This window comes from Phocoena phocoena, chromosome 20, assembly GCF_963924675.1.
Source record: "Phocoena phocoena chromosome 20, mPhoPho1.1, whole genome shotgun sequence".
Taxonomy (NCBI): Eukaryota; Metazoa; Chordata; class Mammalia; order Artiodactyla; family Phocoenidae; genus Phocoena; species Phocoena phocoena.
This window is the reverse complement of record NC_089238.1, coordinates 13,959,266-13,977,582: the sequence shown is the minus strand read 5'-3', so window position 1 is coordinate 13,977,582 and position 18,317 is coordinate 13,959,266. Positions and strand designations below refer to the sequence as shown.

At 37.0% G+C, this 18,317-nt stretch overlaps 1 protein-coding gene across 1 annotated transcript in view; it reads left to right on the top strand.

Annotated features, from left to right (window-relative positions):
• LOC136140251 (zinc finger protein 420-like) overlaps positions 1 to 16,986 on the top strand; it is a 41,853-nt gene extending 24,867 nt beyond the window's left edge. The window contains 2 exon segments of the mRNA XM_065898332.1: positions 15,775 to 16,302; positions 16,665 to 16,986. Of these exon segments, the coding sequence (XP_065754404.1) occupies positions 15,775 to 16,302; positions 16,665 to 16,986 (850 nt within the window).
• Positions 16,987 to 18,317: the final 1,331 nt, after the last annotated feature.

Here is an 18,317-nt window from a genome sequence, read left to right as displayed (position 1 = left end):
CATAAATGTATACACATACATGCATAAATGTGTGTACATATACGCACATTTACATGCATAAATGTATGTACAAATACATATACATACATAAATGTATGTACATATACATACATATATATGTCAACTTGTTCATTTCTTCTAACAGCCTTATTATTCCCATTTTATAAGTGAGAATACTGAGGCACAGTGGGTTTTATGTGACTTTCCCAAAGGTCAGACACAGCTGGAAGGTGGCAAACGCAGGAACTGAACTAAGGCTCCAAGATCTGTATTTTCAACTATGGCATTATACATGCTTTCAAGAAAAAGAGGATATATGTGTGTGTGTATATATATGTGTGTGTGTGTGTGTGTGTGTGTGTGTGTGTGTGTATTTTTTTTCTTTGAACTTACCCTACCTAACTGATTTATTGTTCTTTCATTCCCTTACCCTCTCTTCTGGAAAATCTTATTCAATATTATTTTGACAACTTTAATTTATTATTATTATTTAAACTGAGCAATGTTTTCTTCTATATCGTGTGCTATTTTTTTTTCTTTGTAAACAGGACCTTCCATTTCTAAGCCAGATGTGATTACATTATTGGAGCGAGGGAAAGAGCCGTGGATGGTTGTGAGAGAAGAAACAAGAAGATGATGTACAGGTAAGTATGAGCAAGTCAAATTATGGGAATACATCGGTGTAGGTGAAAGCCCAATGGTCAAGGAGACATACACTTGAAATATTGGCTGGAAAGGTTCATTCACATTGGATAAAATAACTGTGCTCTAAAGTAGAAATAAATACTCTGCATGAGCTACCCAGTGACTTTTATCTTTACTTCATTAACCACTCCCTTTGTTATTCTTATATTTTTCTCCCAGTTCAATGATGGGCACTGTCTTCTTCCTTATGCACCTTTTAATTTGTATTTTGGACTCAAATGTTTTCCAGATCCTCTTGTGCACTTAGATTTATACATGTGGCTTCATTACCTAAAAATATATTCATTATTATATCTGGCTAATAAATGGAGCTTGTATTATATTAGGGAAGACATAAAATAAACATTTAAACAAATAAGTAGATAAATAACATCACATAGTGAATATAGTATGAAGGAAACTACTAAGGATAAGGCAAATTTAGGTAATGAGGTAAGATGGTCAGGAACCCTTTTCTGAGGAAGTGATATTTGAGCTGAGACATGGAGGGTAAGGACTCAGGCCATTTGAGTATATGAGGAAGTGCATTCCAAGAAGAGTAAACAACAAATGGAAAGGCCTGAAAGTGAACATGAGTGTTTTGTGTTAAGAGATCAGAGCAGAGTTATTGAGGGGTAACTAACAAAACATGAATTCAGTATATTATGGGGGTTCAGGTCACATAAGGTGTTACTAAGAAGAATTAAAATTGTTTTCTAAGATTACTTAAGAGCCATGATCTGATTAAATTTTTAATATATTAATAAATTTTTTCAAAAATTAAACCTTATTATATATGAGACTTAGAAGTCTAGATAAAATAAATATAAATTAGTTAGTTATTCACTTTCTCTCATATACTATTTACATATTTAAAATTTTTTGTCCTGGGACCTCTCTGGCAGTCCAGTAGTTAGAACTTTGCCTTCCAATGCAGGGGGTACAAGTCCGATCCCTGGTTAGGGAGCTAAGATCCCACATGCCTCGTGACCAAAAAACCAAAAACATAAAACAGAAGTAATATTGTAACAAATTCAATAGAGACTTTAAAAATGGGCCACATCAAAAAAAATTTTTTGTCTTAATATTAATATATTGGAGTTTTTCTTATTTCTTTCTAGATTAATATTCTGAAATTATTTTTTCTTTTATCTCTACTATGTTCCTGAGGTCTGTGATTTCATTTCAGAGTTTTTCTAATTCTGATTTATGTTGTTCTTTCACTTCTTATGGCATTTAAAAAAATTCAGAACACTTAATATTGTTAAGATGGCAATACTACCCCAGATTCCACTGGCTTATTGACATCTTGATCATGAATTTATGTGGATATGCAAGAGATCCAGACTATCCAAAAAATCTTTTTTTTAAAAAAAATAAATAAATTTATTTATTTTTATTTTTGGCTGCATTGGGTCTTCGTTGCTGCACGTGGGCTTTCTCTAGTCATGGCAAGTAGGGGCTACTCTTCATTGTGGTGCACGGGCTTCTCATTGTGGTGGCTTCCCTTGTTGTGGAGCACAGGCTCTGGGCACGCATGCTTCAGTAGTTGTGGCATGCGGGCTCAGTAGTTGTGGCTCGCGGGCTCTAGAGCACAGGCTCAGTAGTTGTGGCACACGGGCTTAGTTGCTCTGCAGCATGTAGGATCTTCCTGGACCAGGGCTCGAACCCGTGCCTCCTGCATTGGCAGGCAGATCCTTAACCACTGCGTCACCAGGGAAGTCCCTCCCAAAAAATCTTGGAAGAGAAGAAAGTAGGATTTACACTTTCCAATTTCAAAACTTACTACATACCCAAACTTATAGGGTGCATTGAAAGCAGTGCTAAGAAGGAAGTTTATAGCTGTAAACACTTAAATTAGAAAGAAAGATCTCAAATCAGCCTTACTTCGAGGAACTGAAATAAGAATAGTGAACTAAGTCCAAAGAGAGGAAAAGGAAGAAAATAATAGAATAGAGCAGAAATAAACAAGTTAGAGAACAGAAAAACAATAGAGAAAAACCAATGAAACCAAGAGTTAGTTCTTCAAAAAGATTAACCAAAGTGAGAAAACTTCAGCTAGATGAAGAAAAAGTAGAGAAGACTCAACTAAAATCAGAAATGAAAGAGGGGTCTGTGAACAATTGTACACCAACAAATTGAGTAACCTAGGTGAAATCCTGAAAGCACACAATCTGCGAATACTGAATCATAAAGAAATAGAAAATCTAAAGAGACATACTAGTAAAAAGATTGAATCAGTAATCATAAACCTACTGACAAAGAATAGCCTTGGATCCAGTTGCTTCACTGGTGAATTCTACTAAACATTTAAAAAAGAATTAACACCAGTTTCCCTCAAGCTCTTACCAAAAAATTGAAGAGGAAGGGACACTCCCAAACCTTTTCTATGAGGGCAGCATTACCCTGATACCAAAGCCAGACAAACAGTGCAAGAAGAGAAAACTAGATCAATATTTCTGATGCCTGTTGAGGCAAAAATCTTTAACAAAATAGTAGCAAACTGAATTCAACAGCTCATGCAAAGGATTATACACCATTACCAAATAGGATTTATTTCTGGAACGTAAGGATGGTACAACATGTAAAAATCAAGCGATGTAATATGCCACATTAACAGAATAAAGAAAAAAAAACATGGCTGTCTCAATTGCTACAGAGAAAACACATGACAAAATTTATTACCCCTTCATGACAGAAACACCCAAGAAACTAGGAATAGAAGGAAACTACCTCAGCATAATAAAGGCCATATGAAAAGTCCACAGCTTCCATACTAAATTGTGAAAGACTGAAAGCACTAATTTTGCTACATTCCATAAGTTTTGGTATGTTCTGTTTTTTTACTTCATTTGTCTTAAGATATTTTCTAATTTCCCTGTAATTTCTTCTTTGACTCATCGGTTATTTAAGTGTATGTTGTTTAATTTGCAGATGTTTGTGTATTTTCTACTTTTCCTTCTGCTGATTATTTCTAATTTCATTCCTTTGTGATTGGAAAAGATACTCTCTATGATGTCAGTCATTTAAAATTTATTAATACTTGTTTTGTGATCTAATGTGGTCTGTCTTAGAGAATATTCCATGTGCACTTGAGAAGAATGTATATTCTGCTGTTGTTTTGTGAAATGTTCTCTGTATGTCAGAGAAATCTAATTTGTCTAGAGTGTTGTTCAAATCTATTTCCTTATTGATCTTCTGTCTGGTTGTTCTATCCATTATTGAAGGAAGGGTATTGAAGCCTCCCATTAAAATAATATTGCTGTCTATTTCTCCCTCTGTCAATGTTTCCCTCATATATTTTGGAGGTCTGATGTTTGGTGTATAAATATGTATAATTGTTTATCTCCCGGTGAATTGACCATTTTATTATTATATAATGTCCTTTTTGTCTCGTGACAGTTTTTCACTTAAAGTCATCCCTACTTTCTTTTGGTTACTACTTGCATGGAATATCTTTTTCCATACTTTCACTTTCAGTCTGTCTGTGTCCTTAGATCTAAAGTGAATCTCTTGTAAGCAGCAAGTCAGTGGATCATAATTTTTATCCATTCAAGCTATCTATGTCTATATTATTGGAGAGTTTAATCCATTTACATTTAAATTACTGATAGGAAAGTATTTATTATTGCCATTTTGTTACTGATATTCTGCAAATGTTTTGGGGGTTTTGACCCTTGTTTCCTCTCTCTTTCTGCCTTCACTTGTGTTTCATTTTTTTTTAACATCTTTATTGGAGTATAATTGCTTTACAATGGTGTGTTAGTTTCTGCTTTACAACAAAATGAATCAGTTATATATATACATATGTTCCCATATCTCTTCCCTCTTGCGTCTCCCTCCCTCCCACCCTCCTTATCCCACCCCTCCAGGTGGTCACAAAGCTGATCTCCCTGTGCTGTGCGGCTGCTTCCCACTAGCTATCTACCTTACGTTTGGTAGTGTATATATGTCCATGCCTCTCCCTCGCTTTGTCACAGCGTACCCTTCCCCCTCCCCATATCCTTAAGTCCATTCTCTAGTAGGTCTGTGTCTTTATTCCTGTCTTACCCCTAGGTTCTTCATGAAATTTTTTTTTCTTGAATTCCATACATATGTGTTAGCATATGGTATTTGTCTCTCTCTTTCTGACTTACTTCACTCTGTATGACAGACTCTAGGTCTATCCACCTCATTACAAATAGCTCAATTTCGTTTCTTTTTATGGCTGAGTAATATTCCATTGTGTATTTTTGCCACATCTTCTTTATCCATTCATCTGATGATGGACACTTAGGTTGTTTCCATCTCTGGGCTATTGTAAATAGAGCTGCAATGAACATGTTGGTACATGACTCTTTTTGAATTATGGTTTTCTCAGGGTATATGCCCAGTAGTGGGATTGCTGGGTCATATGGTAGTTCTATTTGTACTTTTTAAAGGAACCTCCAAACTGTTCTCCACAGTGGCTGTATCAATTTACATTCCCACCAACAGTGCAAGAGGGTTCCCTTTTCTCCACACCCTCTCCAGCATTTCTTGTTTCTAGATTTTTTGATGATGGCCATTCTGACTGGTGTGAGATGATATCTCATTGTAGTTTTGATTTGCATTTCTCCAATGATTAATGATGTTGAGCATTCTTTCATGTGTTTGTTGGCAGTCTGTATATCTTCTTTGGAGAAATGTCTGTTTAGGTCTTCTGCCCATTTCTGGATTGGGTTGTTTGTTTTTTTTGTTATTAAGCTGCATGAGCTGCTTGTAAATTTTGGAGACTAATCCTTTGTCAGTTGCTTCATTTGCAAATATTTTCTCCGATTCTGAGGGTTGTCTTTTGGTCTTGTTTATGGTTACCTTTGCTGTGCAAAAGCTTTGAAGTTTCATTAGGTCCCATTTGTTTATTTTTGTTTTTATTTCCATTTCTCTAGGAGGTGGGTCAAAAAGGATCTTGCTGTGATTCATGTCATAGAGTGTCCTGCCTATGTTTTCCTCTAAGAGTTTGATAGTTTCTGGCCTTACATTTAGGTCGTTAATCCATTTTGAGCTTATTTTTGTGTATGGTGTTAGGGAGTGATCTGATCTCATACTTTTACATGTACCTGTCCAGTTTTCCCAGCACCACTTATTGAAGAGGCTGTCCTTTCTCCACTGTACATTCCGGCCTCCTTTATCAAAGATAAGGTGACCATATGTGCGTGGGTTTATCTCTGGGCTTTCTATCCTGTTCCATTGATCTACCTTTCTGTTTCTGGGCCAGTACCATTGCTGTCTTGATTACTGTAGCTTTGTAGTATAGTCTGAACTCAGGGAGCCTGATTCCTCCAGCTCCGTTTTTCGTTCTGAATATTGCTTTGGCTATTCGGGGTCTTTTGTGTTTCCATACGAATTGTGAAATTTTTTGTTCTAGTTCTGTGAAAAATGCCAGTGGTAGTTTGATAGGGATTGCATTGTATCTGCAGATTGCTTTGAGTAGTAGAGTCATTTTCACAATGTTGATTCTTCCAATCCAAGAACATGGTATATCTCTGCATCTATTTGTATCATCTTTAATTTCTTTCATCAGTGTCTTATAATTTTCTGCATACAGGTCTTTGTCTCCTTAGGTAGGTTTATTCCTAGATATTTTATTCTTTTTGTTGCAGTGGTAAATGGGAGTGTTTTCTTGATTTCACTTTTAGATTTTTCATCATTAGTGTATAGGAATGCCAGAGATTTCTGTGCATTAATTTTGTATCCTGCTACTTTACCAAATTAATTGATTAGCTCTAGTAGTTTTCTGGTGGCATCTTTAGGATTCTCTATGTATAGTATCATGTCATCTGCAAACAGTGACAGCTTTACTTTTCCTTTTCCTATTTGGATTCCTTTTATTTCCTTTTCTTCTCTGATTGCTGTGGCTAAAACTTCCAAAACTATGTTGAATAAGAGTGGTGAGAGTGGGCAACCTTGTCTTGTTCCTGATCTTAGTGGAAATGCTTTCAGTTTTTCACCATTGAGGATGATGTTGGCTGTGGGTTTGTCATATATGGCCTTTATTATGTTGAGGAAAGTTCCCTCTATGCCTGTTTTCTGCAGGTTTTTATCAAAAATGGGTGTTGAATTTTGTCAAAAGCTTTCTCTGCATCTGTTGAGATGATCATATGGTTTTTCTCCTTCAATTTGTTAATATGGTGTATCACGTTGATTGATTTGCGTATATTGAAGAATCCTTGCATTCCTGGAATAAACCCCACTTGATCATGGTGTATGATCCATTTAATGTGCTGTTGGATTCTGTTTGCTAGTATTTTGTTGAGGATTTTTGCATCTATGTTCATCAGTGATACTGGTCTGTAGTTTTCTTTCTTTGTGACATCCTTGTCTGGTTTTGGTATCAAGGTGATGGTGGCCTCGTAGAAGGAATTTGGGAGTGTTCCTCCCTCTGCTATATTTTGGAAGAGTTCGAGAAGGATAGGTGTTAGCTCTTCTCTAAATGTTTGATAGAATTCACCTGTGAAGCCATCTGGTCCTGGGCTTTTGTTTGTTGGAAGATTTTTAATCACAGTTTCAATTTCAGTGCTTGTGATTGGTCTGTTCATATTTTCTATTTCTTCCTGATTCAGTCTTGGCAGGTTGTGCATTTCTAAGAATTTGTCCATTTCTTCCAGGTTGTCCATTTTATTGGCATAGAGTTGCTTGTAGTAATCTCTCATGATCTTTTGTATTTCTGCAGTGTCAGTTGTTACTTCTCCTTTTTCATTTCAAATTCTATTGATTTGAGTCGTCTCTCTTTTTTTCTTGATGAGTCTGGCTAGTGGTTTGTCAATTTTGTTTATCTTCTCAAAGAACCAGCTTGTGGTTTTATTGATCTTTGCTATCATTTCCTTCATTTCTTTTTCATTTATTTCTGATCTGATTTTTATGATTTCTTTCCTTCTGCTAACTTTGGGGTTTTTTTGTTCTTCTTTCTCTAATTGCTTTAGGTGCAAGTTTAGGTTGTTTATTCGAGATGTTTCCTGTTTCTTAAGGTAGGATTGTATTGCTATAAACTTCCCTCTTAGAACTGCTTTTGCTGTGTCCCATAGATTTTGGGTCGTCGTGTCTCCATTGTCATTTGTTTCTAGGTATTTTTTAATTTCCTCTTTGATTTCTTCAGTGATCACTTCGTTATTAAGTAGTGTATTGTTTAGCCTCCATGTGTTTGTATTTTTTATAGATCTTTTCCTGTAATTGATATCTAGTCTCATAGCATTGTGGTCAGAAAAGATACTTGATACAATTTCAATTTTCTTGAATTTACCAAGGCTTGATTTGTGACCCAAGATATGATCTATCCTGGAGAATGTTCTATGAGCACTAGAGAAAAATGTGTATTCTGTTGTTTTTGGATGGAATGTCCTATAAATATCAATTAACTCCATCTTGTTTAATGTATCATTTAAAGCTGTGTTTCCTTATTTATTTTCATTTTGGATGATCTGTCCATTGGTGAAAGTGGGGTGTTCAAGTCCCCTACTATGAATGTGTTACTGTCGATTTCCCCTTTTATGGCTGGTAGTATTTGCCTTATGTATTGAGGTGCTCCTATGTTGGGTGCATAAATATTTACAATTGTTATATCTTCTTGGATCGATCCCTTGATCATTATGTAGTGTCCTCCTTTGTCTCTTCTAATAGTCTTTATTTTAAAGTCTATTTTGTCTGATATGAGAATTGCTACTCCAGCTTTCTTTTGGTTTCCATTTGCATGAAATATCTTTTTCCATCCCCTTACTTTCAGTCTGTATGTGTCTCTAGGTCTCAAGTGGGTCTCCTGTAGACAGCAAATATATGGGTCTTGTTTTTGTATCCATTCAGCCAATCTGTGTCTTTTGGTTGGAGCATTTAGTCCATTTACATTTAAGGTAATTATCGATATGTATGCTCCTATTCCCATTTTCTTAATTGTTTTGGGTTCATTATTGTAGGTCTTTTCCTTCTCTTGTGTTTCTTGCCTAGAGAAGTTCCTTTAGCAGTTGTTGTAGAGCTGGTTTGGTGGTGCTGAACTCTCTCAGCTTTTGCTTGTCTGTAAAGGTTTTAATTTCTCCATCAGATCTGAATGAGATCCTTTCTGGGTAGAGTAATCTTGGTTGCAGGTTTTTCTCCTTCATCACTTTAAATATATCCTGCCACTCCCTTCTGGCTTGCAGAGTTTCTGCTGAAAGTTCAGCTGTTAACCTTATGGGGATTCCCTTGTGTGTTATTTGTTGTTTTTCCCTTGCTGCTTTTAATATGTTTTCTTTGTATTTAATTTTTGACAGTTTGATTAATATGTGTCTTGGCGTATTTCTCCTGGGATTTATCCTGTATGGGACTCTCTGTGCTTCCTGGACTTGATTAATTATTTCCTTTCCCATATTAGGGAAGTTTTCAACTATAATCTCTTCAAATATTTTCTTAGTTCCTTTCTTTTTCTCTTCTTCTGGAACCCCTATAATTCGAATGTTGGTGCATTTAATGTTGTCCCAGAGGTCTCTGAGACTGTCCTCAGTTCTTTTCATTCTTTTTTCTTTATTCTGCTCTGCAGTAGTTATTTCCACTATTTTATCTTCCAGGTCACTTATCCGTTCTTCTGCCTCAGTTATTCTGCTATTGATCCCATCTAGAGTATTTTTCATTTCATTTATTGTGTTGTTCATCATTGTTTGTTTCATGTTTAGTTCTTCTAGGTCCTTGTTAAATGTTTCTTGCATTTTGTCTATTCTATTTCCAAGATTTTGGATCATCTTTACTATCATTATTCTGAATTCTTTTTCAGGTAGACTGCCTATTTCCTCTTCATTTGTTAGGTCTGGTGGGTTTTTTTCTTGCTCCTTCATCTGCTGTGTGTTTTTCTGTCTTCTCATTTTGCTTATCTTACTGTGTTTGGGGTCTCCTTTTTGCAGGCTGCAGGTTCGTAGTTCCCATTGTTTTTGGTGTTTGTCCCCAGTGGCTAAGGTTAGTTCAGTGGGCTGTGTAGGCTTCCTGGTGGAGGGGACTAGTGCCCGTGTTCTGGTGGATGAGGCTGGATCTTGTCTTTCTGGTGAACAGGTCCACGTTTGGTGGTGTGTTTTGGGGTGTCTGTGGACTTATTGTGATTTTAGGCAGCCTCTCTGCTAATGGGTGGGGTTGTGTTCCTGTCTTGCTAGTTGTTTGGCATATGGTGTCCAGCACTGTAGCTTGCTGGTCGTTGAGTGAAGCTGGGTGCTGGTGTTGAGATGGAGATCTCTGGGAGATTTTCACCATTTGATATTATGTGGAGCTGGGAGGTCTCTTGTGGACCAGTGTCCTGAAGTTGGCTCTCCCACCTCAGAGGCACAGCACTGACTGCTGGCTGCAGCACCAAGAGCCTTTCATCCACACGGCTGTTTCCAGCAACCCAACTGTGACTCTGGTCCTGGCCTGGCCGCAGGCCCCACAGCAAGTCCCTCATTGATTTTTTTTGTAGTGACATGCTTTGATTCCTTTCTAATTTCCTTTTGTGTATATTCTATAGATATTTTCTTTGTGGTTACCATTTTGATTACATAAAATATCTTAAATTTATAACAGTCTTTTTAAAAATTTATTTTATTTTTGGCTACGTTGCATCTTTGTTGCTGTGCACGGGCTTTATCTCGTTGTGGTGCGTGGGGGCTACTCTTCGTTGCAGTGTGCGGGCTTCTCATTGCGGTGGCTTCTCATTGCGGAGCACAGACTCTAGGTGCACAGGCTTCAGTAGTTGTGGCTTGTGGCTCTAGAGCACAGGCTCAGTAGTTATGGCACCCGGGCTTAGTTGCTCCGCAGCATGTGGGATATTCCTGGACCAGGGCTCGAACCTGTGTCCCCTGCATTGGCAGGCGGATTCTTAACCACTGTGCCACCAGGGAAGCCCAACAATCTGTTTTAAACTAGTAGAAACAACTTTAATCACATACAGAAACTCTACTTCTTTACAATTCTACCCTCACCCTTTATATTAGTTATGTCATAAATTACATCTTTCTATATTTTATACCTAGTAACATAGATTAGTGGGTTTTTTTAAATGATCTTGTCTTTTAGATTCTATACTAGAATTTAAAGTGGATTTATGTATCAAAATTACGGTAATATAGGATTCTATGTTTTGTTCATATATTTACCTTTATTGAAGAATATTATACTTTTATATGGGTTTGTGTAGCTTTTTGATGTTCTTTCATTTTAACTTTAAGGACTCCCTTTAGCATTTCCTGTGGGACAAGTCTAGTGGTAATGAATTCCCTCCGCTTTTGTTTTTCTGGGAAGGTATTGATTTCTCCTTCATTTTTTTTTTTATTACGTACAGTCAAACATATCTTTATTTAAAATTTTAATTTATTTTTGGCTGCATTGGGTCTTTGTTGCTGTGTGTGGGCTTTCTCTAGTTGCAATGAGCAGAGGTTACTCTTCATTGCAGTGTGCAGGCTTCTCATTATGGTGGCTTCTCATTGCAGAGCATAGGCTCTAGGCGTGCAGCCTCAGTAGCTCAGCAGCATGTGGGATCTTCCCGGACCAGGGCTCAAACCCATGTCCCCTGCATTGGCAGACAGATTCTTAACCACTGCACCACCAGTGAAGTCCACTCCTTCATTTGTTTTTTTTTAATTAATTAATTTTGTGCCTGCTTTGGGTCTTTGTTGCTGTGCACGGTCTTTCTCTAGTTGTGGTGAGCAGGGGCTACTCTTCGTTGTGGTGCGTGGGCTTCTCAGGGCTTCTCATTGCAGTGGCTTCTCTTGTTGCAGAACGGGCTCTAGGCGTGTGGGCTTCAGTAGTTGTGGCATAGAGGCTTAGTTGCTCTGCGGCTTGTGGGATCTTCCCGGACCAGGGCTTGAACCCGTGTCCCCTGCATTGGTAGGTGGATTCTTAACCACTGTACCACAAGGGGAGTCTCACTCCTTCATTTTTTTTTTTTTTTTTTTTTTTTGTGATACGCGGGCCTCTCACCGTTGTGACCTCTCCCGTTGTGGAGCACAGGCTCCGGACGCACAGGCTCAGCGGCCATGGCTCACAGGCCCAGCCGCTCCGTGGCATGTGGGATCTTCCTGGACCGGGGCACGAACCTGTGTCCCCTGCATCGGCAGGCGGACTCTCAACCACTGTGCCGCCAGGGAAGCCCACTCCTTCATTTTTGAAGGACAGTTTTTCCAGATACAGTATTCTTAGTTGATAGTTTTTTTTTCTTTTCTTTCAGCACTTTGAATATATCATCCCATTTTCTTCTGATCTGCAAAGTTTCTGCTGAAGAATACACTGATATTAAGGAAGCCCACTTGCTTTTGATAAGTTCGTTTTCTCTTGCTTATTTCATTTTCTTTCTTTGAATTTCAGCCATTTTATATAATACACACTATAAATATGTCTTGATGTGGTCTCTTGAATTTTCCTAGTGGGAGTTCATTGAGCTTCTTAAATTTGTGTATCCATTTCTTTCCTCATATTTTGAAAATTTTCAGCCATTATTTCTCTAATAGTCTCGCTGCCCCTTTGCTCTTCTCCTTCTGGGACTCCTACAATGTGTATATTGGTCCTCTTGATATTCTCCTATAGTGCCCTAGGCATTCTTCATTCATTTTTCTTTTTTACTTGATGATTTCAAGTGACCTGTCTTCAAGTTTACTGACTCTTTTTGTTTTGCCTGATGAAATCTGCTATTGAACCCCTCTAGTGAATTTCTCAATTTAGTTATTGTATTTCTCAGCTCCGGAATTTCTGTTTGGTTCTTTCTTATAATTTCTATCTCTTTGTTGATATTCTTATTGTCTTCATGCATTGTTTTGCTGAATTCATTTATTTGTCTATCTGTGATCTCTTTTAGCTTGTTTACCATCTTCAAAACATCATTTAAAATTCTTTTTCAGGAACTTCACAGGTCTGCTTTTCTTTAGAGTTGGTTTCTGGAGCTTTGTTTTGATCCTTTGATTGGACTGTATTTCCCTGTTTCTCTGTATCCCTTGTGATTTTTCATTGAGATTTTGGCTTTGTAGAAACAGCTGCCTCTCCCACTCTTTACAGACTGGCTTACTACCTTCACCAGTAAGCCCAGCCAGGGGTTCTGGAACCTTTCAAACCTTTTCTTGGGATGCATCTTCTTTGGGGTTGTGTGTATGCTTTTATTTTAGTATAAATGGCTGCTTTTAACTACCTTAATTTCCTGTTTCTTCTGAGGACCTTTCAGTTTCTGTTGTATTCCTCTACCCTTAAAATTTTGCTTCTCCTGGTGCCTGCCTGTGGAAATGTATATTCTCTGCTGCTTTAACACACTGCAGTGCTCACCTGTGTTTTCAGTTGCCTCCAATCTTATATGCCACCATTCTCATCAGCAGTCCAAGCCAGATGAAACAGAAACCAGTCCCTTGGGCAGCCCCTAGAGAAGTCAGAATGTTGGACACAACTTTTACTTTTTTCCTATCCTGAGGAAGGAGCCAGAAATTAGGAGTAGCTATTCTCCCCATCACACCTCATTACACTGGGTGTCAGGAGGGGCTAGGGCAAGCAAACTGTCACCAACTTTTAACCTTCTTGGCTGTCTCTTCTCTTGTTTATGTGCTTGTCTGGGTGCTGGAGCCCCTTAACTAGTTTTTAGAGTTTTCACAAAAGTATTTTGGTACATATAATGCTGTTAATTCAGGCTCTCTTGGGGAGAACGAGGGGCTATATCTTCCTAGTCCACTGTCTTCCTAATGTCCTATCTTCCTTTGTTTTCGGTTTTCTGTTTCCCATTTCCTGCCTTGTACTGGAGTATTTAAATACTTCTTTAGTATTCATTTTAGGTTTTTTGTTGGTATTTTGGCTATTTCTCTTTGAATATTTGTTTTAGTGTATGTTATAGGGGTTACAGTATACAATATACCTAAGCTTTCACAATCTGTTTTTACAAATATTGTAGCATTTCTTGTAAAATGAACAAACCTTGTATCTTCAATATGTTTATATTTACCTTTCCCTTTATAATTGTCATGTTTCTCATATCTACACATACTGAAAACACCACCAGACTATTATAAGCTTTGCTTTCAAGAGTCAAATATATCTGAAATAACTTAATAGGGAAATAAATGATCTTATGTATTTACCTAGATATTTACCTTTCATGATGCCGTCTTTCATTCCTGAAGATTCAGGGTTTCCTTTTGTATCATTTTCCATAAGCCTAAATAAATTCCTTTAGTAGTGTTTTTTTTTCAATCAGACAATTTTTTGCCTCGGTCTGTCCCTTTCCTTTTCAGATTCTAATCACATTTTTAGATATATTACCACAAGTCCCTGAAGCTCTATTATAAAAATTTTAACCTGTACTGTTGATGAGTTTCAACTTGAATAACTTCTGTACATCTATCATGTTTACCTTTTCCTCTGTCATTTCCATTCTGCTGTAAGCTCATCCAGCAATTTTAGAAATTATATATTTCAGTTCTACAATTTTAATTTTTTCCTTTATGTGGTTTCTTTTTCTCTGGCTATATTTCTTATCAATAATTTCAAATGTGTGGTTTTTAAAAAAAATTTTAATCTCTTAGAGTATAGCTAAAATAACTGCTTTTATATCTTTGTTTGATAATTACAACATCTGGGTTGTCTCAGCATCTGCGGTTTATCTTTTACCTTGAGAGGGGATCACTTTTTTTTTGTTCTTTTTACAATTAATAATTTTAAATTGTTTCATGGACATTGTGAGTGCTATGTTGTGTTGATATGTTGATATTTTTACTTTAGCAAGGAATTGAAGCAATAAAATTTAGACTACACGTTCTGTCCTGCTGTTTATGGGAAGTAGTGTAATTCTCTGGTTCTCTAAGGCTTTGCTGTACTCGTTTGTGTCCTTCTCATGCATATGTGATGCATGTTCAGGCTAATATTTGTACTTGTTTCCACCTAAAATTAGGGAATCTCCTTCTCCGAATGTTTCCTTTCTAGGGTTCCTCTCTCACTTCCCAGTTTGGTAGTGTTCCTTGCCATGATTCTTGTAGCAGGAAACATGTTGGGGCTTTGACAGCTCATTTTTGCCCCGATATACCCGTCTGGCAAGGCTATGAGTGGTAGAGAAGGTGTCAAGAAACTCAGCCTAGTGTAGGTCATTTTATAAGGTTTTCACTCCCCTCCACAAGCCCTTTTTTTTTAAATTTACGGACCTGAGGTGTTTGATTTTTTTATTTTGTCAAGCATTTTTAATTGATATCAGAGAGGGAGATCGACTATAAGAAGTTTACATCACCATGATGCTACTAGAACTTCTTCAGTTAAGGAGTTGTTTGATGGTGAAGATGATTTTTTTCATTTATTTTCTCTTGTATCATTTTGGACTCATTGCTTTCCATTGTATTGTTACCATTTATCACAATCGTTTTTTTGCTGCTGTTTTCACAGTTTTGGCCAGTCACACCTTTGTAAGTCTTTGATGGAAACTGATGCAGGAAAGAGTACATTAAATCACTCTAGTAAAGTGTGATAAATGAGTTATGGAGAAAGTGTCAGTAACTGTTACAAACTGTATAGCTGATTTTAGAGTTGTCTAAAGTATTCATCTCTAATGAGCGATGCAATACTCATCTCTAATGAGTTGTCTAAAGTATTTATCTCTAATAAATTTTAATTTTTTTATTTTGGCTGCTTTGGGTCTTCATTCCTGTGCATGGGCTTTCTCTAGTTGTGGCAAGTGGGGGCTACTTTTCGTTGCAGAGCATGGGCTTCTCATTATGGTGGCTTTTCTTGTTGTGGAGCACAGACCCTAGGGCATGCAGGCTTCAGTAGTTGCAGTGCATGGGCTCAGCAGTTGTGGTGCACAGGCTCTAGAGCGCAGGCTCAGTAGTTGTGGTGTATGGGCTTAGTTGCTCTGCAGCATGTGAGATCTTTCTGGACCAGGGCTTGAACCCATGTCCCCTGCATTGGCAGGCAGAGTCTTAACCACTGCACCACGAGGGAAGTCCTAATAAGTGATATTTTTAATTTAAAAGAAGGTACTATAGAATATACACTGTTCTTTGTCAAGGAAAACAAAATGTTTTTCTCATTTCTTTTAGATTTGAAGTCAAGGTATGAAATAATCAAATGAAAATGTACACATTTATAAAAAATATTCGTCTCTTACTCTACATCAGAAAATTCATATGGTGGGAAACCCTATGAATGTGACAAATGTGGGAAGGCCTTTAGTCCACACATAGACCTTACAGTACATCAGAGAATTCATACTGGTGAGAAGCCTTATGAATGTAAGCAGTGTGGAAAGGCCTTTAATCATGCATCCAACTTTCTATGACATCAGAGAATTCATACTGGTGAAAAACCATATAAGTGTGAGGAATGTGGAATAACTTTTAGTCATAGGATAGAACTTAGAGTTCATCAGAGAATTCATACTGAGGAGAAACTCTATGAATGTGAAGAATGTGGGAGGGCCTTTAGTTGTGCCTCACATCTTACTCAACATGGCAGAGTTCATACTGGTGAGAAATCCTACGGATGTAATGAATGTGGAAAGGCCTTTAGTCAAGGTAGAAGAATTAGAATGCATCAGAGAATTCATACTGGTGAGAGACCCTATGAATGTAAGGAATGTGGGAAGACCTTTAGTCAAGCCTCTCATGTTGTGCAACATGGTAGAGTTCATACTGGTGAAAAACCTTATGAATGCCGTGAATGTGGGATGATCTTTGGTCGTGGTATAGATCTTAGAGTATATCATAGAATGCATACTGGCAAGAAACCCTTGTAACAAACAAGGGTTTGTTACAAGGGTTTCAAATGTAAGGAATGTGGGAAGGCCGTTAGTCACGCCTCAAATCTTGTTCAACATGAGAATTCATTCTGGGGAGAAGCCCTATAAATGTAAGGAATGTGCGATGACACTTAGTTCTGGCTATCAACTCATTCCACATTAGCGAATACATATTGTCATGAAACCCTATGAATGTAACGAATGTGGGAAGGCCTTTAGTCATGGTGGAAGCCTAAGAATGCATCAGAGAATTCATACTGGTGAGAAAACTTATGAATGTAAAGACTGGGAAGGCCTTTAGTCTCACCTCAAACCTTGACAGGCATGAGAGAATTCATACTGGTGAGAAACCATGTGAGTGTAAAGAATGTTGGAAGGCCTTTAGTCATGTTGAAAGCCTTAAAATACATCATAGAATTCACACTGGTGAGAAACCCTATGAATGTAAGGCATGTGGGAAGGCCTTTAGTGTGTATGGACGCCTTACTCGACATCAGAGTATTCACAGTGGTGAGAGACCTTTTGAACGTAACAAATGCAGTAAGTCTTTTAGGCTTAGTTCAAGCCTTAAAGTACACCAGAAAATTCATACTGGAAAGAAAACATGAATTTAAGGACTGTAGAAAAGCATATATATGCAGTAGAGAATGCATAGTACATCCATACATTTATAACACTGGGAAAATTTTTGAATGAAAAGAACATGGGAAAGCTTTTAGCTATGGTTCGATTCTTATAAGGCATTAAATAATTTATACTGGTGAGAACCCCTCAGAATGTAAATAATATTTCAAATTTTTTAGTTATGACCCAAATGTTGTTCAGATTCAGAAATTTATGGTGTATTTTTATGTAACATAGGAAGGCCTTTATTAGCATTTCTCTATTTATGGATTATCAGAATATTCATAATGGAGGAAAATTCACAGAATGTAGAAATGCCCTTGTTTTTTATTCTCTATTTATAAAAGCTCTATAACCCTCATCAGTCATTATTACATTTGAAAAAACTAATACCACAGAAAACTCCTGTTGACCTAACAAATGTGAAAAAACCGTCATGATTGCCGTTTGATTCTTTACAGCCTGCATGCAAGATATCTATCCCTGTGGGAGTCATTTGTAAATGATGATAATAATACCTACATTATAGTGCTGTTATTGGAATATAAAAAACTTGGAAAGCTATCTTAAACATAGTGTTTATTCAGTAAGTATTAGATACTATTTTTAGTATTATCATTGGTATTCTTATTAGTGTATTATTATTTGTATCATTATGAGATCAAGTCCATATGGATGTAATGAATTTAGCTTTGTGTAATTCCTTATGCCTTGTTGAGTTTTAAATAATTTTTTCTGGACAAACTCTAGTAAAATGTAAAACTCATGAGAGGATTTAAAACAGGAGTTTTATGAGAGCACTGACATGTTCATTCGTTTAACTACTGTCTATGGTTGCTTTGGTATTTCTTTGGCAGAGCTGAATAGTTGCAATAGGCTGTATGACCCACAAAGCCTAAACTATTTACTGTCTGGTTCATTACAAAAAATTTTCCAATTTCCTGTTTTAGAACAGCATCCCCACCATGTCTTCCTTACTTTGGATTTTTGAAAAGTACTGGAAAGTTATCTTACAGAATGTCTCATGTTCTGGATTTTTAAAATTGCTTCATTGTAGGTCCATTTGTCCTGTTCTTCTGTCTCTAATAGTTCCAGTAAATTTGAAGTTAAATAAAGAGGTTTAATTGAGTTTATGTTGTATACATTAAGAAGCATTTTCCTACTATTAATGGTGCTAGATTGGTTATAGTGGAGTCTGCTAGATCTCTCCATTGTAGAGATTCATTTTACAGTTATTAATCTACATGGTAATATTTTATCACCTCCTTTTGCAAATTGGTAATCTCATGTCTAAGTCCTGAATCAATTAGAAAAT